General features: G+C 39.9%; 1 protein-coding gene across 1 annotated transcript in view; it reads right to left on the bottom strand.

Annotated features, from left to right (window-relative positions):
- LOC133638614 (netrin receptor DCC-like) overlaps window positions 1-21,596 on the bottom strand; it is a 321,291-nt gene that overhangs the window by 73,226 nt on the left and 226,469 nt on the right. Inside the window, exon 3 of the mRNA XM_062031403.1 lies at window positions 16,285-16,572. Within this exon, the coding sequence (XP_061887387.1) occupies window positions 16,285-16,572 (288 nt within the window). The remainder of the gene's footprint in view (window positions 1-16,284; window positions 16,573-21,596) is intronic.

Here is a 21,596-nt window from a genome sequence, read left to right as displayed (position 1 = left end):
AAATATATATATATATATATATATATATATATATATATATATATATATATATATATATATATATATACATACACATACACACATATACATATATATATATATATATATATATATATATACATATATATACATATATACATACATACATATCATATATGTATGAGGCGTGGTAAGTATCACATATTTAATATGGAACAACTTCAAAATGCAAAAAAATTGTTTCCTAAATAATTCCCATTCATCACACCATTTTTGTAATTAGGTTCGGATAACAAACAGAAAAAGCAAACAATAAAACTCTTATATATCTTCTATGAATACAAAATAATATTGTGGTTTAGTAAAAAAAAGAAAAAACAGAAAAAGAAAAACAGTCACGTGGCAACATGACGCGTCAACGACTCAGGAAGTAAACAGATCCATGCCTGTCTCCAGCACAGAAGCCCAACGATGAAAAAGTGTCACTGAAGAAAATCAAACAAAAATAGTCTTACCAAGTGTCGTATGTCCATTATATTTCCAATTCGCAAAGTATTTGAAAATAATGTCTTAACATCCACAAAATGCCACAATTTCAATCGGCCATTTTGAATATATCGCTCAAAATTACTTTGGCAATTCGCGGGGGAAATACCTCTGCACTTGACCCATAATAATCAGATCAGTGATACTGGAAATACGCAAAAATGGGGAAGAAATGTGCTGTTAATGGATGCTCAAAGACACACAAAAATGGGGTTCCATTGTTTTATTTCCCAAAACAAGAAAGCACTAAAAGGCTGTGGAATCGTTTTGTGGCCATACTTAGGCGAGACTGGGTGTGGAATACTTAGTATTCCACCATCTGCTCAGACCCGGACAGCTGTGACGAATTGCATTTTTTTGTCACAAAACCTACATAAGACAATAACAATATTTTTTTTGTGCATTCTAAATTGTAAATAAACTTAAGCGAAAGTCTGTTAACAACGGAGTCAATGGGAGCGCCTCTATTCCGTTAACAATACTCCATTTACATTTTGTGACCTGAATATTAACCAACTATAAGCGATTTTGTCATGTAATTTTAGCGGTGCATTGTTCACAGAGAGCTTACTAAGCTATATTGACATATGGAGCCGGTCGACCTGCTGCTGCTGCTGCATCACCTATAAATTGGTAAAAGTTAATTCCAGATTATAAATCATGCTTCTCACCTGGATAGTAGCAGGTTTTGGCTATAAACCGAGAAGTCAGTAAACCATGACATTCGATTTAGACGCGGAGATTATGAGAAAGACATACAAAAAACGCTCATTTGTGGCAATAATTTTTTTAACCCCTCGGGAGGATTATTGTTATTATTATTATAATTAATACTTCATCCAAACGGTTGTTTTATTATGTTCTTAGTTTGTATATTTTGTTCAGCACTTAGCAATACTGCTACATGATGCTATAGTGTTTCACTAAAGCTACATCTCTTTAGCACGCATCTTCTCAAACATGTTGCGCAACCTCCTTATATTCAGGCTACAAAATATAGGGTTATGGATCATAATTTGTCTCAAATTAGTCGTTGTTGGCTCTCATAAAGTCGTGAAAAGTAGGTTTGTTGTTGCAGGGAAAAGAACATTAATTATTGATACTTGGTATCATTACAGTTGATGTCTGTGTAGACCTACCCGCGGCATTTGTTTACATTCAGGAGTGCTGGCTTGCTGTTAGCGGTTAGCAATTGTATCCTCCTACTGTGTGAAATGAAACATGTTTAGCTCTTCCTCGTCCTGCAAGGATGATACTTGTGAGAAACGTACTTTATTTGTCGCCATGGTGGCGAGGATTAGTGATTTAGAAGCAGCTCAAACACTATCGAATGTGAGTGAACATTAGCCACTAGCTAGCTAATGGCTACCAGAGCTAGAGCTAAGCACCCCTTGCTGAGTGGCGCTTCAGTGTTTATAGCTTCAACTTTATTGTTAGCTTTTAAGCCAAAATGCTTCCATTCTTCCTCTTTTATCTCCTTACTGTTTCTGTTTGTAAGTACTTTGTGCGTTGCCTAACATGCGCCTGTGCTCAATTTACCACCAATGTCACGACGTGACAACAGCGCGCTGTCATGTTCGTAAAAAAAGTACTGGTATTTTTTAGAAGCAGTATAGTACCGTTTGTAATTCATCAGTGCCGCGGTACTGGTACTAGTACTGGTATACCGTACATCCCTAGTCAATCAATCAATCAATCAATGTTTATTTATATAGCCCTAAATCACAAGTGTCTCAAAGGGCTGTACAAGCCACAACGACATCCTCGGTACAGAGCCCACATACGGGCAAGGAAAACTCACCCCAGTGGGACGTCAATGTGAATGACTATGAGAAACCTTGGAGAGGACCGCATATGTGGGTAACCCCCCCCCTCTAGGGGAGTCCACATCAATGTCCTCTCGAAGGTGCATGTCTGCTCTCGTGCCCCAGGCTCCGTGCACAGAAAATCTACGCAGTCCAAGTCCAAACCCTAATACAACCTAAATTCTAAACAAAATAAACACATTACAATTTAGTCTTTAACATTGTCAACAAGTGATCACAAAAGATATATATATATACTGTGTGTGTATATATATATATATATATATATATATATATATATATATATATATATATATATATATATATATAGTTTGGACTCCACTGCATTACTTTAACTCTACTCTCAAAGAGAATATATCTATATATTTAATGTATAGTTGTTTAGTTGTTAGTTTTTTGAATAATCTTTGTTATTCTGACTTGTAAAATTAAAAAAGTATCTTTATAAAAGCATCTTACACATATGATATGAAAGTGCCTGTTTATAGGCGATTTAAATGACTTTGTTAGTGCCAATAAGAATGACTAAGTCTGCAGTATTTAACAACCCTTTTAACAGCTTTCACCTGTTAAAAACCATGAAGCCAATCAAGCTTTGCCAAGGACAAAATGTTAAAGTGGTTGTAATTTAAAAACTTGCTCATCAGCCAAGACAACATTCTCTCAGCACATTAGAATCCAAAACCATTAGTGCTTAAAGGGCCCCCTAATGCTGACAACAGTGGCACTTATTTCATAGTCCTGGACCTAAAAATTATGTCTACAGGTAAAATTCCACACAAAAGTGACACAGCACATTTTGGAACGCCCACTTTTAGCTAAAAAATGAATGGGCGGGGCTGCATCAGCCTGCTGACGTCACCTGCAATAGGCTATAGGCAATTTCATAGTATATGTTTTGCTAGTATTTTCATCCTGAATCACGATATTTTCGCGGATAATTTGAAGGAATTAGTACATATGTTTGCCAGACGCATTGCTGCAGGTTGTAGCAATACAACTAAAAAAGCGGTCAGCCTGCCTACATTTCCTAATGATGGGAATATGAGGAAAGTATGGACCTTTCCAGTCAAATTGAATCATGCAAAATAGAACGGACCAAACGAGAGTACTATTTTTAAGGAATGATTCTGACTTTGAAGAAGAAGGGTTTTGGTTATAGTGTGGATAAAAAAAATAAAAAAGTTGACCTGGCGCTTAAAAGTGAGAGAAAAATAAGGTAAGCCTCTAGTATTCTAGATTGCATCCTCTTCTACTGATGTTTTCCACACGATGCGTGAGGAAATTAGATTATGTTATACTGGATTTATTTTTTGCTCATAATGTTTACAGGGGAGAAAGAAGAGCCCTGCTCTCAATACCACAGTTTTTGACAAGAATTGGAGCTTCCTGACCACTGATTGTAATCACAGCTACAGGTTAGCTAGCTAGCATTTTCGACTTGAACTCTGCCTAGCAGGAGGCAGGGATTTGCGACAACAAGCAAACTGGAGGTCACAATACGGAGGCTAACTAGCTAAAAAGCTAGCTCAAAGCTGTTGCGTAGCAACCCAAAGCTGTACAGCGAAACCGTGAAAGTTTGGACACGTCTTAAGCATTTCTGATCACACTAATTCAGGGGTCCCCAACGTTATTTGTACCAGGGACCGGTTTATTGAAGGCATTATTTTTACGGACCTGCCTTTCACGTGTTTCAGACAAATACAGCAAAATTAAATGCATGAAAAATTAAATATACACTAAACTCTGAATTAGTGGGAGCCCTGGGCTTGCTTCTTTGTGATGAGATAGTCCCTGAATGGTTGATGGTATACTACTAAATTTGGTATTTACTACAGTACATACCATTAACCTGCCTGGGACTGCAGATGGAAATTAGCCTTAGGCTACAATCGGGCACATTTTGTTATGATTTGTCACACCAGGTTGGAGTCTGTGGATTATTCCCCTTAGTTCAGTGGTCTGTTATGTTTTTTCAGTGCTCCTTTGCTCCCTTGGTTATGTTTTCTTGTTGCTAGATGGCTGATTAGCAGCACATGCTTTCTGTTTAGCACCCTCACCTGGTTCTTCCCCTAATCACTCCCCTTTATATTCTGGTGTTTTCCTTGTCTAAGTTGCTGGTCTACTGTTCCCTGTTCGCTACAGACGATGGTTTGTTTGTTGGTTTTATTGTTTGATTCACGCAACGTACATTTTTTCACTCTGCTATCACTGCTATCACTTTGCCACACTAAACTAGCATCCAGTTTATGTTATCCATCCATCCATTTTCTACCGCTTGTCCCTTTCAGGGTCGCGGGGGGTGCTGGAGCCTATCTCAGCTGCATGGGCGGAAGGCAGGGTACACCCTGGACAAGTCGCCACCTCATCACAGGACTAACACAGATTGACATATTATTTTGCTCTAAGTAAAGAATATATATAAAGGAGTTTTTATATGCTACTTTGCCCCCTTGGTTACATTTTCTTGTTGCCAAGTGGCTGATTAGCCGGACCTTCTTTCTGTTTAGCGTCCTCACCTGGTTCTGCCCCTAATCACTCCCCTTTATATTCTGGTGTTTTCCTTGTCTTAGTTGCTGGTCCATGGTCGATTGTTCGCTGTTCGCTACAGATGTTTGTTGGTTTTATTGTTTGTTTCATGCTACGTATGTTTTTTCACTCTGCTGTCTTCATGCCACGCTAAACTAGCATCCAGTTTATGTTATGTTGCTTTATATATTGAAGTAAAGAATCATCTTTCCTGCATGCTGCCTGAGGTCCTCCCCATCTTTGGAATCACAAACACTTAACAAGCCAGCTTACGAAACATTTACATTTTGTATGTTTATTAATGTACACTGATTGTTGCATGTAAAAAAGTTATAAAAATATAATAACAAATGGTGACTTCTTATTAGGAGTTTTACTATATATCTATGAACAAGCTTATTGGTGTGTTTAGCAGGAAATGCGTCACGGAACTGTACCAATCCCTAGACCGGTAGTTGGGGACCACTGCACTACGTGATCTCTAAAACAGGCTGACAAAGCTCTGATCGGTGCAAGGTACGACAATTGAGGAAATAAGCAATTTAGAATTGCTGCTGCCGTCAAAACTAACAACGCCAACGGCATTCAGTTGGCCGCTAACAACCATGATGAGACGTAGTCCACGGAAAACTGTCAGCCAGACACATATTGACTCACAGATTGAATTGCCTGAAACAGATGACCCGAATACAAGAGCGTTAGTGCAACATAACCAGAGAGAGAGATTGAAGGGAATTTCAAGATGATAATATCATTCAGAGAAGAAATGAAGATTCTCAGTGAGGACAATGCCGCAGTAAAAGAGATGCTGCTAGAGGACAATGCAACATTGCGACAACTGTTGAATACCAAGCAACAAGATCACAACTGATCTGGAGAACATCAGTGGTCTGGAAAATATCAAAAAGGAGAAGGCAGCATTGCGCCAACAGTTACAGGCAATACAGCCAACAAGATAACATTGATCTAGGGAATATCATTGTTATGGAATACCTCAAAGAGAAGAACCATTGAAATCATCACAGGAGACGATGCGCAGTTAACTATAACAAATACTGAGCAATGAAAGCATACCAACGAGAAACAAATATGAAACAATGTTCCAGCAGCAACATGCAGCTGATGCTGGCATTTAAACACTCTTGAGCGCTTAGGGGCAGGGGAATAAAGTCACTGCAAGTCAACATACACAGAACAGGAAGTGGGAAAAAATAAGAGTACTAAACTGGAACAAAACACCCAACACATGAAAAACATAACAAAACCAAAACAGGGTATGAAAAGTAAAGCAATTGTTTGGCAGTGGTTAATATTTCATCAGGGGGATATTTCTATCGGGGGAAATTATCAGTTTCCGTTTTGTTTGAATTTATCTTGAGGAAATTTGAGGACAACCAGTTTTTAATAGAGGATACGCACTCCAATAACTCAGATAAAAAGTGAAACTCTGATTCAATGAAGGAGCATAACTGTTGAATATCTGCATAGAAATTATCAACCTCCCAAGTGGCATCAGATACAACACAAATAAAACAGGCCCCAGAACAGAACCCTGGGCCACACCACATGACAGGTTGGACACATTGGACATTACATCATTAAGAGCAACATTAAAAGTTCTCCCAAATATACAGTATATAAGAAGCAAACCACCTGAGAACAGCACCAGAAAACCCCGTCTCAGATTTGAGGCGATCTATCAGTATACTGTGATCCACAGTATCAAAGGCAGGTGTCAAATCAAGTAAAACCAAAACTGTGTAGCAACCAGAGTCAGCGGCCATCATCACGCCACTGGAAACTTTCAAAAAAGCAGTTTTGGTGGAGTGAAATAACCTAAAGCCAGATTGGTATTTATTGTAAAAATCATGTTGTTCCAAAAAGTAGGTTAGCTACTTAGCTACCACTTTTTCAATGATTTTTGACATAAAAGGAAGTTTTGATTTGGGCCAGTAATTTATAGGCTCCACCGGGTCAAGATTAGGTTTTTTAAGGATGGGATTCACCACAGCATGTTTAAAAAAGCTGGGGATCGAGCCAGACTGAAGGGAAAGGTTGATCAATTTTACCACCCAAGGACCAACAACATCAAAAACATTTAAGAACAGTAGAGTATGAACAATGTCCACAGGGCTCGACGTGGGTTTCATTTTGCCCACTAAAACCTGAACATCCTGTAGGCTGACAGGAGTAAAGGAAGACCATGATGAGCACACAGAGGCTGGTGTAGTGCACAAACTATCAAAGCTTGGCCCTTATGTCTTGCAGCTTGTTCACAAAAAAGTTAAAAAATCTATTAGTCATCCTGTGTGTACACAGGCACCTGAGGAGATGGAGGTACAACAAGATTGTCAATAGTGTCAAATAAGACTTAAGGGTGTTTCTTATTATGCAAAACAAGATTTGAAAAGAAAGCTGAGCGAGCATGTTTCATCATTTCATTTAGCTCCATTATCATTTCTTTAAAACGGAGTCAATGAACCTCTAATTTTGTGGCTTTCCACAAACATTCTTCTTTCCGACAGCTTCTCCTAAAGCTGGAAATGGCTTCATTCAACCATGCACTAAGTTTTTTATAAGAGAGCCTAGAGTGTTTTTAGCTGTTGCTCCTGTGTAAAAAACAGTCCAACAATGATGATTGAAGTTAGTCATAAATGTATGAACATCATCACAGCTCGTAAAAGTTGCTGGGTCAAAAAGAACCGAAAACACGCTGATTGCACAGTCATTTAAAATGCGTGTCTGTTTGTTCACTTTGGAAGGAGACTGAGTCAGTGAGAACGACAGATTAAAAACAATACAATAGTGGTCGTTTATTTGAAGGTCTTCAATACTTAATTGGTAAATTTTTACTCCAAACGAAAAGACCAGATCTAAAGTATGACCTTTTGAGTGAGTAGGACCCGACACATGCTGTAAAAAATGGAATGAGTCCATAAGAGATACCAGCTCGGCTACCAAGGGACAAGAGGAGTTATCAACATGGAGATTGAAATAACCAATAATTAATACACTCTCCAGCTTAACAATAGATGACATAAAATCAGTAAATATGTCTAAAAATAGACGAGCAGGACCAGGCGATCTGTAGATTAAAAGGCCTACTGAAATGAAATGTTCTTATTTAAACGGGGATAGCAGATCCATTCTATGTGTCATACTTGATCATTTTGCGATATTGCCATATTTTTGCTGAAAGGATTTAGTAGAGAACATCGACGATAAAGTTTGCAACTTTTGGTCGCTGATAAAAAAAGCCTTGCCTGTACCGGAAGTAGCGTGACATCGCAGGTTGAAGGGCTCCTCATATTTCCCCACTGTTTACACCAGCAGCGAGAGCGATTTGGACCAAGAAAGCGACGATTACCCCATTAATTTGAGCGAGGATGAAAGATTCGTGGATGAGGAACGTGAGAGTGAAGGATTAGAGTGCAGTGCAGGACGTATCTTTTTTCGCTCTGACCGTAACTTAGGTACAAGGGCTCATTGGATTCCACACTTTCTCCTTTTTCTATTGTGTATCACGGATTTGTATTTTAAACCACCTCGGCTACTATATCCTCTTGAAAATGAGAGTCGAGAACGCGAAATGGACATTCACAGTGACTTTTATCTCCACGACAATACATCGGTGAAGCACTTTAGCTACGGAGCTAACGTGATAGCATCGTGCTTAAATGCAGATAGAAACAAAAGAAATAAGCCCCTGACTGGAAGGATAGACAGAAGATCAACAATACTACCAAACTCTGGACCTGTAACCACACGGTTAATGCTGTACCGCCGGACGAAGCCTAGCAATGCTGTTGCTAACGGCGCCATTGAAGCTAACTTAGCTACGGGACCTCGACAGAGCTATGCTAAAAACATTAGCTATCCACCTACGCCAGCCCTCATCTGCTCATCAACACCCGTGCTCACCTGCGTTCCAGCGATCGACGGCGCGACGGACTTCACCCGATCATCGATGCGGTCGGCAGCTAGCGTCGGATAGCGCGTCTGCTTTCCAACTCAAAGTCCTCCTGGTTGTGTTGCTGCAGCCAGCCACTAATACACCGATCCCACCTACAGCTTTCTTCTTTGCAGTCTCCATTGTTCATTAAACAAATTGCAAAGGATTCACCAACACAGATGTCCAGAATACTGTGGAATTTTGCGATGAAAACAGAGCTGTGTGTCCAAATACTTCCGCTTCAACCATTGACGTCACGTGCATACGTCATCATATCTAGACGTTTTCAACCGGAGGTGTGGCGGGAAATTTAAAATGTCACTTTATAAGTTAACCCGGCCGTATTGGCATGTGTTGCAATGTTAAGATTTCATCATTGATATATAAACTATCAGACTGTGTGGTCGGTAGTAGTGGGTTTCAGTAGGCCTTTAAAACACAGTAAAAAAGAGTGTTTGTTTCCAACCTTGCACGTCTGAAGCTTGAATGAGTTGCACGGGTTTGTGTTCATCAGTCTGCAGCAGAAAGAGTCCCAATAAACAAAGGCCAAGCCGAGTAAGCCGAGGCGTCCCAAACACATGACAGCCCGGAGGACACAGCTCGTTAAGAAAAAATAACTCGTTCTCCCGCTGCAGATTTTCCGTGAGGCACATAAAATCCAACTTGCGGGACACGAATAGGTCATTCAGGAGATGTGTTTTGCTAGCTATCGACCTAAAATTTTTCAGACACAAGCGTAGAGTTGTTTCCTCGCTAGCTGGTGGAGAGTTGCGACACAGCGGCCGGAGGCATCCGTGGTCCACATCGTGATGTCGGGGAAGGCGTCGGGGAAGGCGTCCGTGCAGCGACGCTGCCAGCGGTAGATGACGGAGGCAGGTGGCCAGACGCGCAGGTGTCACAGGCTGGATCCAACGCAGTCCGTGTGATTCCGGGTATCCGGGTGAAAAGAGGACAGGAGCAGTCCCCGAGTGAGACCTACAGTACGCCTTGATTTTCGCCAGAAGACCTCTGCGTCTCCCCCGCTTTTTGGCGTGCTTCCTCCGCAGGACAGGTGAGCGTAGCAGGTAGGCAGGGACAGAGGCTAGGTGGGAAGGCATTTTAGATGCCTGATGCCCAAATTTAATAAGTAGCTCGCCTGCTGAAAAAGTGAGGGCACTCATTTTGCATTATTTTGTGTTAAAAAAGAATATTGTTGACACTCCAAAAAAATAATAATCCCAGTTTTCCAAGAATTCTATATTGTATTTGACAGTTTGGTGACCACGGATCAGAGGCGAATGAGGCGCTCGCTGTTCCAAGTCGGGACCCAGGATGGACCACTCCTCTTTGCATCAGGTGGTGACCTCTTTGCGCTGCTGACTTGTCTCCATTCAAGATGATCCCCTGCTGCCCTCCCAATGGACTGGACTTTCACATTAAGCCTGGACCCGGGGTGACCACTCCTTATGCATCAGTCGGTGACGTCTCTGCGCCCCGACGTGTCTACATGCTAGAGCAGGGGTGTCTAACTCAAATACAGAGTGGGCCAAAATTTAAAACTGAACAAAGCCGCGGGCCAAGGTTGAACAAATTAACCTTTTAATAGGGACCCAAACAAGTTTTGCATTAAATATTGAACAAGCAAGGCTTATATAACTTAATAGTGACATGCAAAATCGAGTTTCAAATAATAATAATAATAATTAAAAAATGTCAATGGCATATCAAATACAATTTAAATAAAAATGTAATGCCTCTTTTCTCTTTGCAGCCTTCTGAGGTAAATATCAACATTAACTTTTTCCACAGGCTAATAAATTAGAAAATAAAATAACAATGAATAAACCAACCATTCAGGACTTTAAACTGCTCAGTTTGCAACACACTGATCTAATCTGATGTGCCCAAGCCAGATACCTGCCATCTTTTCTTGGATGCTAGTTCAATAATGTCGGGGCTCAGGCTTTGAGTTGAGGCATCTTTCATTATCGAACTAAGGTGTTCATCAGTCATTATATCTCGTCAACCCGGACCACAGTCTTGGGGGCGTGCTTTAAAGGCATTGCGTTTATCGTCCTCCACGAGCTGTCGTCACGTCTGCTTTTCATCCATTTCAACAATGTGCCGGCCCAATCACAAAATATGTGCGACTTTAGCACGCACACGCACGTAAATGCAATGCATACTTGGCCAACAGCGATACAGGTTACACTGACGGTGCCCGTATGAATAACTTAAACACTGTTAGAAATATGCGCCACACTGTGAATCCACACCAAACAAGAATGACAAACACATTTCGGGAGACCATCCGCACCGTAACACAACATAACAAATACCCAGAATCCCATGCAGCCCTAACTCTTCCGGGCTGCAATATACACCCCCGCTACCACCAAACCCCCTCCCTCCGTGCGTCGGTTGAGGTGAGCGGGGTTGGGGGCGGGGGTGTATACTGCAGCCCAGAAGAGTTAGGGCTGCATGGGATTCTGGGTATTTGTTTTGTTGTGTTACAATGCGGATGTTCTCCCGAAATGTGTTTGTCATTCTTGTTTGGTGTGGATTCACAGTGTGGCGCATATTTCTAACAGTGTTAAAGTTATTTATACGAGCACCGTCAGTGTAACCTGTATCGCTGTTGGCCAAGTATGCTTTGCATTCACATGTGTGTGCGTGCTGAAGCAGCACATATTGTGTGACTAGGCCAGCATTCGCTGGACTGGATGAAAAGCGGGACGTGATGATTTTTGGGAGGGTCACAGAAATTTGAGAGTGATTAAGGACTATATAAATAAACTTTGATTGATTAATGATTCACTATTTAAGACGCACAATTACACTGAGTAAGACTGTAGCAACATTGGATATGATTTACTATTTTGCTCAAAAGGGTTCATTATGTCTTCTTGTTCATATACTTTTCAAATTTGCTTCGGTATATTAGACGGAATTTATTAGCGTTATTTACTATTGTTTGCGATTTGTGTCTGGAATTTGCTCCTAAAGTTCTGAAAATTTAAACCATGAACATCATGCACAATTGGTATTGCTTTCTTGCTTCAAATTTCAAATTTTTCTCAGTCATTTGTACTGATTGCTCCTCCTAGTTCATTTGTTCTGTTCCTTCTATTTAGGGCAGAGCAAGGAGATGTACCCGCATCCGCCTCTGAGGTAGAAGTGTTCAAAAGCACAGCGTCAGCAGCAGGAAGACGCCAGAATGTTTCTCTTCTTGCCTTCCATATTTCTAGTTAACGTGCCACAACTGTGAGCGTTGTGTCCTGTTCTTGTTCTTCTTCAGTTTCTTCTTTCAAGGTCTGGTAGTTAAGTAACTATTTTCCATTCATTTGTTTTTTTTCACTAATCCGTGTGTGGGTCATGGGGTAAGCAGTCTCAAGAGGGAAACCTAGCTGTCCATGTGGGGTCGAGACAAAACCCTAGTCCTAGTCCAGAGGTGTCAAAGTCGTTTTAGCTCAGATGGAAGAAAATCTGTGCATACTATTTAGGAATCATGGCATTAAAATTTAAAAATAAAGACAACTTCAGATTGTTTTCTTTGTCTTACTTTGGCCAACAATAGAACAAACACATTCTGAAAATATTACAATAAAAATATAGAAAAAAATACCGGCAACAGTAAAGTTTAGATACATGAAGGAAAGAAGAAGGTGAATGAATGTTTATAACTCAATAAATGTACATATGCATAAAACATTTTTTAATGAATAAAGTAACATTTATGACAACCTTTTTCCAAAAAAAAATATAAAATGTGAGAAATAACAGGATAATGCATACATTTTCATTTGTTTTCAAAACGGTTACAAAAAAGTGGACCAACATTTTTTTACTGTGGGACCCCATTTTTATGACTTGACCGCATTTTGAAAATTCCTAGCGCCAACACTGATGGAGTATTAGTGCGTGCAAAACAGCAGCAGGCGGCTGTGGCCTGTGGGCCGGTTCTAATACTAATCATATATCATCCTGGGGGCCATAGATAATTCATTTGCGGGTCGGATCTGGCCCGCAGGCCTTGACTTTGACACCACTGTCTAGTCAAAGTCTTCCCCCCGGTTGGGCATGTGTGACTGTAGGTGAGGATATGAATGTATACAGCGCACACATTAATGCACAAGCTGCACCAATCCGCCTGTCAATCTCAGACTCCAGCCTTCCGTCACTCATGAAGAAGACCTCAAGACTCCCTCCTTCAAGCGAGATGTCACTTTCAGCCTGGAGGGTGCAATCCACCCGTATCTAATGGAGAAACCAAGTTTCCCAACTGATTCTTTGTCTTTTCTGGCATTTACGTTGCTAAGTTTCTGTTGCATGTTTGTCTTTAGATGTGACTTTTGCGGTGATTCATGTTTGGCTATTTCCTGTCACTGTCATTATATAGTGTGAGTATATGATTTTTGTAAAGTTATTTTTGCTTTAAAATTTGAAAAGGGCTACAAAAACAAAGGTTTTAAATAGAGATGGGCAATATTTTCCTTTAACTGAACATCGATCTTTACTGTGTCTCAGTGGTTACATGGCTCAAAATTGTAATCACGTGAAAGATTCCTTCAAAAGAGATACACGCTCAGGGAGAGACAATTGCATTTCCAGATTATTTGTTGCACCAGGAGGCTTTGTGTCTTGCCAGGACAAATATGAGACGAAGCTGCAACAAACGTGTTGTCTATCCAGAGTGCGAAGCCGCTTCATTGTTTACAAACTCAGGAAGTACATCTCTGAATAAAGGAATGATTTTAGTGGAAAAACCCAAATAATTTAAATGGGAGCTAGTATTAGTTTTTGCTTTTGTTTAGTTATTGTGCCCTAGCCACTTTAGTTTTTTTCAAAGAAATGTATTTAGCATTCAAAACCACATATACATCATCGGATTTACAACAATATTAGCAAATTCCAAATTCAGTAGTATAAACTTATAAAAATGTGTTATTCTGTTTACTTTACCATATTTTCCGGACTATAAAATAATTTTTTCCCCTCAAAACTCGACAGTGCGCCTTATAACCGGTGCGCCTAATGTAAGGAATACGTTTGGTTGAGCTTACCCACCTCGAAGCAATTTTATTTGGTACATGGTGTAATGATAAGTGTGACCAGTAGATAGCAGTCAAACATAAGAGATAAGTGTAGGCTGCACCGTTTGATGTGCTTCAACATACGAGTATTATTATGGTGTGTGTATAAGGTAAGACATATCATCTGGCGTTTTGTTTCGCAATATTATGCAAAAGTCACTTTTCTTTTCTTCTAGTACCTGCTGATCTGTATTTGGGATCTGCATAACTGCTGAACAATTGTGTGCGTCCGCCTTTGTAGTCTGTGACGACGGCGTAGTTGATAAGCTTCTTCTTTTTCTCTATCTTCTTGTTATGTGGAATTCATCCTCCGCTGTTGCCCTTTCTAATATAAAGTAGTGTAAAGTTCTTACTTATATCTGTCAGTAAACTCACCATGAAAACGCTAAAACATACCGGTGTAGTGAGTTTACATTATTCACCCAAGGAACTTTAGTTATTAGAGTTCCGGTCGGACGGTTTTTAACGGGACACATTTCCGGTGTTGTTGTTTCCGGATGAGGAGGTGCTGCTCAGTTATTGATTTAAGTAAAGTCTGAATGTCATTAAAACAGTTAGCTCCATCTTTTAACACTTCTTCCACTCCCGTCCTTGCACGCTACACCGCTACAACAAAGATGACGGGGAGAAGACGCTGCCGAAGGTGAGCCTAGTAAATAAGACCACCCACAAAACGGCGCATCCGGAAGCGACTGTCAGAAAGCAGCTCGAAGATGATCTGTAAAACATACTTTATGCAACATTTTGAACAAAGAACCACCTTTACATGTTATGTAGACCACAAGGAAGTGTTTTCAATTTAGAAAAAAAAAAATATTAATATGACTCCTTTAATGCGGGCTATAACCCGGTGCGACTTATATATGAAAAAAGATCAAAAATAGACCACTCATCAGCAGTGCGCCTTATAATCCGCTGCGCCTTATGGTCCGGAAAATACGGTACAGTTTTAGTTGTACAATCTGTTTTTTAAATATCTGATCCGGACTCAAAATGGGATCAAATTGGATGCCACAAATGTTGATCGGGACATCCTTAGTTTTAAAAAGTGTAAAAGAGGGCCACTGAATTTATTTGAAAAAAAAAGTAATATGTTTAATTTTAAGCAACCTGCCCCTCACAGCACATATGTTGCTGGATGCCTACACTTTAGCTCCAGGGAACCCCAGCGGGAGTAAACACAGGAACTGAAGTGCTTGTTAACCAAAAATAGAGAGAACAAACTAATCTGACTGATAAAGTGGACAATGTATTGACTTGTATTAATGTCTCGGAGAGTATGGTACATTAGAGACCGACAGACTGCAGATTTTAATTACAGTGTATAACAATTACACCTTTAATGAGCCATCCAGACTGAGGAAAAATAATGACAACCTGTCAAATGAATGACTGCAGTATAATTATATTAAATCCAACGGTGGCTTTGGCAAATTCCTAGTTCAGCTTTAGCAAAAACGTGAAGTAATACTTGTCAAAAGGAATATAAAGAGAGAGTAAACTGAACTGTTGAACAAATAAACCCATTTGTGTTTCAATAAATCAATAGATATACTGTACCACACAGCAAGTGTAACAAATAAAATACAGGAATAATGTTTTTTGTAAAATAGTATTAATTGATGTAAAAGACCTGTTGTGTTGCATATATGTTACATGTAAAATATATTCTTAACTTGACATGTTAGTGTAGTAAAAAGGGTAGACTCAAACAAAAACATATTGATGAAAAATCATTGGAACAATGACATGTACTGAGTGTCTTAGCATGTTTGCTATTGTGACAAATACATCACTTTAGACTTTCCATATCAATTTAAAGGCTAAAAGCCTTATAAGGCTTTTAGCCTTATGTATATATATATATATATATATATATATATATATATATATATATATATATATATATATATATATATATATATATATATATATTTATATATATATATATATATATATATATATATATATATATATATATATATATATACTGTATATTATATAGCCAGCCTGTTTTCTACGTATTTATTGAAAAACATAGTAAGAACAGTTGGATTGTAATATGTGACAGTATTAAAATTGTTACATGGATTTAAAATGAACTTTACTTGTAAAAAATAAGCTTTTGGAAATGAGGTTGCTTACATGACACATTTAGGGGAATATCTTGGGATAGTCACATGACTGTCATGAGACAACCACTCCTAAATGTTTTCTATACTCACTTATGAACTTGATGAATTCAAGTCAGGTCTAAAACTGTAAATATTTAATATTTATTATCTGTCACAATGGATTCTTATAGGAAAAATATTAGAAAATGAACCACCATTACAAGATCAGTATGTTGCGCAGAAGGTTAAAACTATACGGCACGCACCTGGGAGAACCCGCAGCTCGACGTCTGTCCCGGTCCGTGTGCTACCGGGGTTGTCAGCCAAGCAACGATATGTGGCTGAGTCCGGGGGCTGGACACGGCTGATCTGCAGGCAGCCAGACGGCAGCACCGCCAGGCGAGAGGTGGGATCAAAAGTCAGCGGCAAATCGTCTCGATTTTTCTGCCAGCGTATGACGGGCGTCGGTTCTCCTAAGACCTCACAACGGAGCAACGCTGTATCACCAAGATAGGATGAGACGGACTCTGTGGGGACGACTACCCTTAGTGGACCTGAAGGTGACAAGATGGAAAAAGATGAAATATATTACAAACATTTTTTTATAGAAACAAAAAGAACAGGGCGTCACACACAGTCCACAGTACACAGGATTTCTCTCCACTACAGAATAAAGAAAGAAATAATGCACACTCATATTATGCCACAGCGGCACACAAGATGTCCACACAGACACGCAGCGGAGTTTTTGACCCGTGCGTAAACTCACAAGACCAGGAAACCCCGTAATAACTGTCGCTAGCATTAAAGGCCTACTGAAACCCACTACTACCGACCACGCAGTCTGATAGTTTATATATCAATGATGAAATCTTAACATTATAACACATGCCAATACGGCCGGGTTAACTTATAAAGTGACATTTTAAATTTGCCGCTAAACTTCCGGTTCGAAACGCCTCTGAGGATGACGTATGCGCGTGACGTAGCCCGGCGAACACGGGTATGCCTTCCACATTGAAGCCAATACGAAAAAGCTCTGTTTTCATTTCATAATTCCACAGTATTCTGGACATCTGTGTTCGTGAATCTGTTTCAATCATGTTCATTGCATTATGGAGAAGGAAGGTGAGCAAGCAAAGAAGAAAGTTGTTGGTGCGAAATGGACGTATTTTTCGAACGTAGTCAGCCACAACAGTACACAGCCGGCGCTTTTTTGTTTACATTCCCGAAAGATGCAGTCAAGATGGAAGAACTCGGATAACAGAGACTCTAACCAGGAGGACTTTTGACTTCGTTACACAGACGCCTGTAGAGAACTGGGACAACACAGACTCTTACCAGGATTACTTTGATTTGGATGACAAAGACGCAGACGTGCTACTGTGAGTATGCAGCTTTGGCTTCTAAACATTTGATCGCTTGACCGTATGTGCGCAACTTTTTTTTGCGTATGTACGTAACTTTTTTTAAATATATAAGCTTTATGAACCTTGGGTTAGGTGAACGGTCTTTTGGGCTGAGTGATTGTGTGTGTTGATCAGGTGTTTGAATTGTATTGGCGTGTTCTATGGAGCTAGGAGCTAGCATAGGAGCTAGGAGCTAGCAGAGGAGCTAGGAGCTAGCGTAACAAACACGCAGGTGTTTTTATGCAGGATTAATTTGTGGCATATTAAATATAAGCCTGGTTGTGTTGTGGCTAATAGAGTATATATATGTCTTGTGTTTATTTACTGTTGTAGTCATTCCCAGCTGAATATCAGGTACCGTGAGTATGCAGCCTTGGCTGCTAAACATTTGAGAGCTTGACCGTATGTGCGCGTCACGTACGTAACTTTTTAAAAATATATAAGCTTTATGAACCTTGGGTTAGGTGAACGGTCTTTTGGGCTGAGTGATTGTGTGTGTTGATCAGGTGTTTGAATTGTATTGGCGTGTTCTATGGAGCTAGGAGCTAGCAGAGGAGCTAGGAGCTAGCGTAACAAACACGCAGGTGTTTTTATGCAGGATTAATTTGTGGCATATTAAATATAAGCCTGGTTGTGTTGTGGCTAATAGAGTATATATATATGTCTTGTGTTTATTTACTGTTGTAGTCATTCCCAGCTGAATATCAGGTACCGTGAGTATGCAGCCTTGGCTGCTAAACATTTGAGAGCTTGACCGTATGTGCGCGTCACGTACGTAACTTTTTAAAAATATATAAGCTTTATGAACCTTGGGTTAGGTGAACGGTCTTTTGGGCTGAGTGATTGTGTGTGTTGATCAGGTGTTTGAATTGTATTGGCGTGTTCTATGGAGCTAGGAGCTAGCAGAGGAGCTAGGAGCTAGCGTAACAAACACGCAGGTGTTTTTATGCAGGATTAATTTGTGGCATATTAAATATAAGCCTGGTTGTGTTGTGGCTAATAGAGTATATATATGTCTTGTGTTTATTTACTGTTGTAGTCATTCCCAGCTGAATATCAGGTCACCCCCGGCTCTCACAGCATCTTCCCTATCTGAATAGCTTCAACTCCCCACTAGTCCTTCACTTGCACTTTACTCATCCACAAATCTTTCATCCTCGCTCAAATTAATGGGGAAATTGTCGCTTTCTCGGTCCGAATCTCTCTCACTTCATGCGGCCATCATTGTAAACAATAGGGAACTTTGCGTATATGTTCAACTGACTACGTCACGCTACTTCCGGTAGGGGCAAGCCTTTTTTTTATCAGATACCAAAAGTTGCAATCTTTATCGTCGTTGTTCTATACTAAATCCTTTCAGCAAAAATATGGCAATATCGCAAAATTATCAAGTATGACACATAGAATAGATCTGCTATCCCCGTTTAAATTAAAAAAAAATCATTTCAGTAGGCCTTTAAGCTAATCCACACATCATTTAACATATAAAAGTCCGGTTTTTACAACAATTTAACAAACAGAAAGATCGGGAATTCAACCCACATGCTTAACAGCACGTCACAAGACAGTGTGCATTCTTATAAAATACTTTAAGAGCGACAACCAAAAAGTTTATAAAAAAATAAAGGGAGAGAGACATAAACATGACTTACCAGCTCTGAGCGTCAGTGCTCACTGAAGCTGGTCACACAGGTGCGACGCCAAATTACCCCCCAGGGAAACAAAAAGGTATGTAACGGAAAATAATAGAGTGGAACCTATTTACAATAAGAGACGCTTTTGGGGAAGTTCACAACAGAAAATGATGTGAATAAATGACCTAAAATAAAATAAAATTTGGCTCGACTATTTATTGTTGCGGCTGGCTAAGGGATGTTAGCCAATGGCTTTGGCTGGGGGGCGGGACTTCCGGGGAAGTTAGGGAAGTGACATTGTTGATAGGAAGTGACATTGTTGATAGGAAGTAGGGGGTTCGAGTTTTGCCGGGAAAGGGAATAGACGCACATTGGAGCTGTTGTGTGACTTAAATACATCTTGTGCAATAAATACAAGACAAACGAAGAAGTCTATGAGCCTACATTCCTGAGATTATTACAATATATATATATATATATATATATATATATATATATATATATATATATATATATATATATATATATATATATATATATATATATATATCCATCCATCCATTTTTTACCGCTTGTCCCTTTATATATATATATATATATATACACATGTATATGTACAAATGATATCCATGCGTTCGTTACATCTCGTCTCGATTACTGTAACGTTTTATTTTCGGGCCTCCCTATGTCTAGCATTAAAAGATTACAGATGGTACAAAATGCGGCTGCTAGACTTTTGACAAAAACAAGAAAGTTTGATCATATTACGCCTATACTGGCTGGCTCACTTGCACTGGCTTCCTGTGCACCTAAGATGCGACTTTAAGGTTTTACTACTTACGTATAAAATACTACACGGTCAAGCTCCTGCCTATCTTGCCAATTGTATTGTACCATATGTCCCGGCAAGAAATCTGCGTTCAAAGAACTCCGGCTTATTAGTGATTCCCAGAGCCCAAAAAAAGTCTGCGGGCTATAGAGCGTTTTCTATTCGGGCTCCAATACTATGGAATGCCCTCCCGGTAAAAGTTAGAGATGCTACCTCAGTAGAAGCATTTAAGTCTCATCTTAAAACTCATTTGTATACTCTAGCCTTTAAATAGACTCCCTTTTTAGACCAGTTGATCTGCCGTTTCTTTTCTTTTCTTTTCTACTCTGCTCCCAACCCGGGGTGGACCGCTAGCCTGTGCATCGGATGGGGACATCTCTACGCTGCTGACCCGTCTCCGCTCGGGATGGTTCCTGCTGGCCCCACCATAGACTGGACTTTCGCTGATGTGTTGGACTTTCACAATATTATGTCAGACCCACTCGACATCCATTGCTTTCGGTCTCCCCTAGAGAGGGGGGGGGGGGTGGGTGGGTTAACATATGCGGTCCTCTCCAAGGTTTCTCATAGTCATTCACATTGACGTCCCACTGGGGTGAGTTTTCCTTGCCCGTATGTGGGCTCTGTACCCAAGAATGTCGTTGTGGCTTGTACAGCCCTTTGAGACACTTGTGATTTAGGGCTATATAAATAAACATTGATTGATTGATTGATTGATATATGAATATATATGTATACGGTATGTGTGTGTATATATATATATATTTATATATGTATATATATGTATATGTATATGTGTGTGTATATATATATATATATATATATATATATATATATATATATATATATATATATATATATATATATATATATATATATATATATATATATATATATATATATATATATATATATACGGCAGCATGGGGCCACAGTGGTTAGTGCTCGTGCCTCTCAAAAAGAAGGTCCTGGGTTCCATTCCCGGGTTCCGGGTCTTTCTGTGTGGAGTTTGCATGTTCTCCCCGAGACTGCGTGGGTTGCCTTTGCGTACTCCAGCATCCTCACATCTCCAAAGACATGCGAACTCCACACAGAAAGACCCCGAGCCCAGGAATCCAACCCAGAACCTTCCCTTTGCGAGGCACCCTAAATTAACCCTAGTGTGTGAATGTGAGTGTGAATGTTGTCTTTCTATCTTAGTTGGCCCTGCGATGAGGTGGCAACTGGTCCAGGGTGTAACCCGTCTTCCACCTGAATGCAACTGGGATAGGCTTCCGCCACCCCCGCGATCCCGACAGGGATAAGCGGTAGAACATGGATGGATGGATGGGCACTCCTCCATCCGTCATCAGCCTGAATCTATAAACTACCCTCAACTGTGAAATGCGGTGGAAAGACAAAACCACACACTTCTACAGGAACCTATAGTTCCAGTAACTAGTGGTTCCAGAAACCTAAAGTTCCTGAACTTCTGGTGGAAAATGACCAAATGCATCTCCGCCATGCATCTATGGTTTGATTGAATTTTCGGGACTCATGCAGATCCCAATTACACACGAGAAAAAAAGAGTTACTTTACGGAAAAGATTTCACATGAGAACATGCTGAGGCAGAAAGGTGAAGGTTTTTTGGGTCAACATGAAAAGCAAAAATACAATGAAAAAGAAAATTGGAAGACGACAGGCGTTCACATGCTGCTACTTTGA

The sequence above is a fragment of the Entelurus aequoreus genome, linkage group LG21, assembly GCF_033978785.1.
Source record: "Entelurus aequoreus isolate RoL-2023_Sb linkage group LG21, RoL_Eaeq_v1.1, whole genome shotgun sequence".
Taxonomy (NCBI): Eukaryota; Metazoa; Chordata; class Actinopteri; order Syngnathiformes; family Syngnathidae; genus Entelurus; species Entelurus aequoreus.
The sequence above is the reverse complement of the archived record's forward strand: the minus strand, read 5'-3'. Positions and strand labels throughout refer to the sequence as shown.